Source organism: Perkinsus marinus (genome assembly GCF_000006405.1).
Source record: "Perkinsus marinus ATCC 50983 genomic scaffold scf_1104296939916, whole genome shotgun sequence".
Classification (NCBI taxonomy): domain Eukaryota; phylum Perkinsozoa; order Perkinsida; family Perkinsidae; genus Perkinsus; species Perkinsus marinus.
This window is the reverse complement of record NW_003213003.1, coordinates 6,151-8,658: the sequence shown is the minus strand read 5'-3', so window position 1 is coordinate 8,658 and position 2,508 is coordinate 6,151. Positions and strand designations below refer to the sequence as shown.

Genomic DNA, 2,508 nt, shown 5'->3' with positions numbered 1-2,508 from the left:
TCGACTGTATTAAGTTGCCTTTTATCGATGTAATAGTACTTTCACCATTTCACCTATCATCTTGCTGAGATTAGCTCGTCTATAATGAACAAGTATAACAACAATAGCAACCAAGAACTTCGAAATCTCCCGTAAATTGGTGGCCGCCGCCGTCGTCTCGGTCCTGCTGCTGCTGACCACCATCATTAATTCGCGCGCTGAATCGTCATATCCCTCTGTACTAGTCTGATGGTAATTGAATCTCACCTACGGCTACCACTTCACTCAAGCAACCATCATCATCATGATCGAGGGTAACGTTTATCCTTTGACGGTCGTGGTCTATCTCTACCCTGTCCTACTGGTCTCCTCGGTGGACTCCTCTGAGTAGTATTTCTAATATTCATTGATAGATTTCTTCTTTAGGAGTAGGCATCAATGTTTCACAGTCATTATCATCATCAATCGTTATCAGGTCCTTGGTGCTGTTGAGATCGCGTCGAGTTGATTCTTTCAGTCATCGCAGCTTCTCTTCAGCTCAGCCGCTTAACCACCAAGTTGTTTTTTATAATGCTACAGCCCATAATTACCTTGTGCATATCAGCTTTAGTGAAGGCCTTTGATTCGCTGTCCGAGTCGACATCACTGTGGGAGAGTACTCCTTACGATGTAAGTCCTCTGCTTTCCGTGGTAGATCGAAATAACAGTCGTCCCTTAGTACTACTGTGGTCCTCAGGAGGTATTGTTATTATTGACTCTCCGTGATCAGGTATGTCTTCCTCAACCAATTCATTCACTCAGTGAGATGTTTTCCTCTACAGCCTCAAGAGCAACGCAATTGGCGTATATTGAAATCGTTCATAACAAGAGATGCCCCCTATTTTCACACGAATGTTTGGACTTCCAAGAGGTGGGCTGACGACTCTCACTATGTCAGTGTGTGTCTCTTCCCACCTGACAACTTTCGAGGCCCTTTCGGCTAACGTGTGTGATGAAAGCGTTCAGTGGCGTACTTGTGGCATGGACGCATCGGAAATTCCGATGCGGAATGGGCTCCCTCGGTATTGAAAGTATTTCTCCAGTGTTGTTTCTGACCTGGGCCTGTTGGAGTATTAGGTTTGCTCAAGAGTAGTCGCTGAGACAACTTATGAAAGAGTAGCTCCTTTGAGGTGATGGTCTTTTAGTGGCTCCTCGAGAACTCCTATTATCGACAACAGGCAGTGAAAGGCATGATGCGGCATGCCTATGGTCAGTATGAAGCCGTAGCGTTTGGCAATGATGAAACAAACACCTTACAAGGGCAAGGTGACCATAGTGTCGCTCTCAAGGAAGCAGCTTGTGGTTACTTCCGTTATCATGGCAGGTGTTGACAATTGGGGTGGTATGAGTTTGACGATGGTCGATGCCATAGACACGTTACTTTTGATGGGCATGAGAGCTGAGTATGAGCGCGCTGTTGGATGGCTCTATCAGCACTATAAGGAGGCGCACGGCAAGGATCTCTGGGTCAACACTTTCGAGTCCACAATTCGGATATTGGGCGGGTGAGAGATCAATGTTGTTAGTCAACTTTTCTCGAGCGAGAAGCATCATGGGACTTCATTCGAGTTGCCAATTGCAAACGTCTATCACCTTATTCTGCCGTATGAAGCAATGAGTTGCCGCATCGTAGGTACGTGGGCGGCTGGGCTCTGAGTGCTCCTGGTTCCCCCGAGAGGGCTATGTTGGCCGAGATGGCTGAGGACATCGGAGTGAGGTTAGTGAAAGCCTTCCACCTCGGTACTGGCGAGCCCCACTTACCATACTCGGACATCAATCTCGCCACTGGTAGGCACTTCGAGGGGGACTAGTCGCCAGCTGTCTTGACAGGTGAATCTGCGCTGCTGGGAGGATTTGTCAGTTTATCGGAGGCCAACATCGGTCTCGACTTGAACGCTGCCACTATGCTCACCGGGAATCCTGTTTTCGCTCGGGCTGCCGCGAACGTGAGGACGGAAGCACTTGGCCGCTACTTGCGGTATTGGCGTTGTCGAGACATCGGGCCTGTGATTGTATAATGATAGGACCACTGTAGTTGGTACTCTACAAGAATCCGCCTTGTCGCTTGTTCGGTCTCTCGAGCCTGCATAGATTCTTTCGGGAACTAGTTGTCCGGGTCAGGTTCATAACTTTCTGCGGAAGCATTACAATTCTGATTCGATCGGCCTTCTCCCCGTCTTGCTACCATTAGTTCCACATGGAGTTGGCGACGTGGGGCTCATTACCGACAACAAGCTAGGCCTGGGTGCGCGAGGCGACTCTTACTATGAGTAACACCGTTAGCCACCTCGAAGGCCCATCAGTTGGCTGGGTCTATTCGGTGATCAGTCGCAGGACTCAGATATCTGCTGAAGGAATGGATACTGGGAGGAAAGAGCGACGCCTCTTTATTAAATACCTGGCAGAGGAGTCTTTATAAGATCTATCACAACTTCAACTCACATGCCGAGGTTGGAGGAATCGGTCAGGACCGCATTGCTGAGTAATGTG

General features: G+C 48.7%; 1 protein-coding gene across 1 annotated transcript in view; it reads left to right on the top strand.

The window, feature by feature from the left end:
• Window positions 1–1,211: 1,211 nt before the first annotated feature.
• The window catches only part of Pmar_PMAR005527 (conserved hypothetical protein), a gene marked incomplete at both ends in the record, with an annotated part of 3,225 nt that continues 1,928 nt past the window's right edge, over window positions 1,212–2,508 (top strand). Inside the window, 6 exons of the mRNA XM_002782196.1 lie at window positions 1,212–1,284; window positions 1,343–1,523; window positions 1,652–1,806; window positions 1,849–1,964; window positions 2,140–2,288; window positions 2,360–2,500. Of these exons, the coding sequence (XP_002782242.1) occupies window positions 1,212–1,284; window positions 1,343–1,523; window positions 1,652–1,806; window positions 1,849–1,964; window positions 2,140–2,288; window positions 2,360–2,500 (815 nt within the window). The remainder of the gene's footprint in view (window positions 1,285–1,342; window positions 1,524–1,651; window positions 1,807–1,848; window positions 1,965–2,139; window positions 2,289–2,359; window positions 2,501–2,508) is intronic.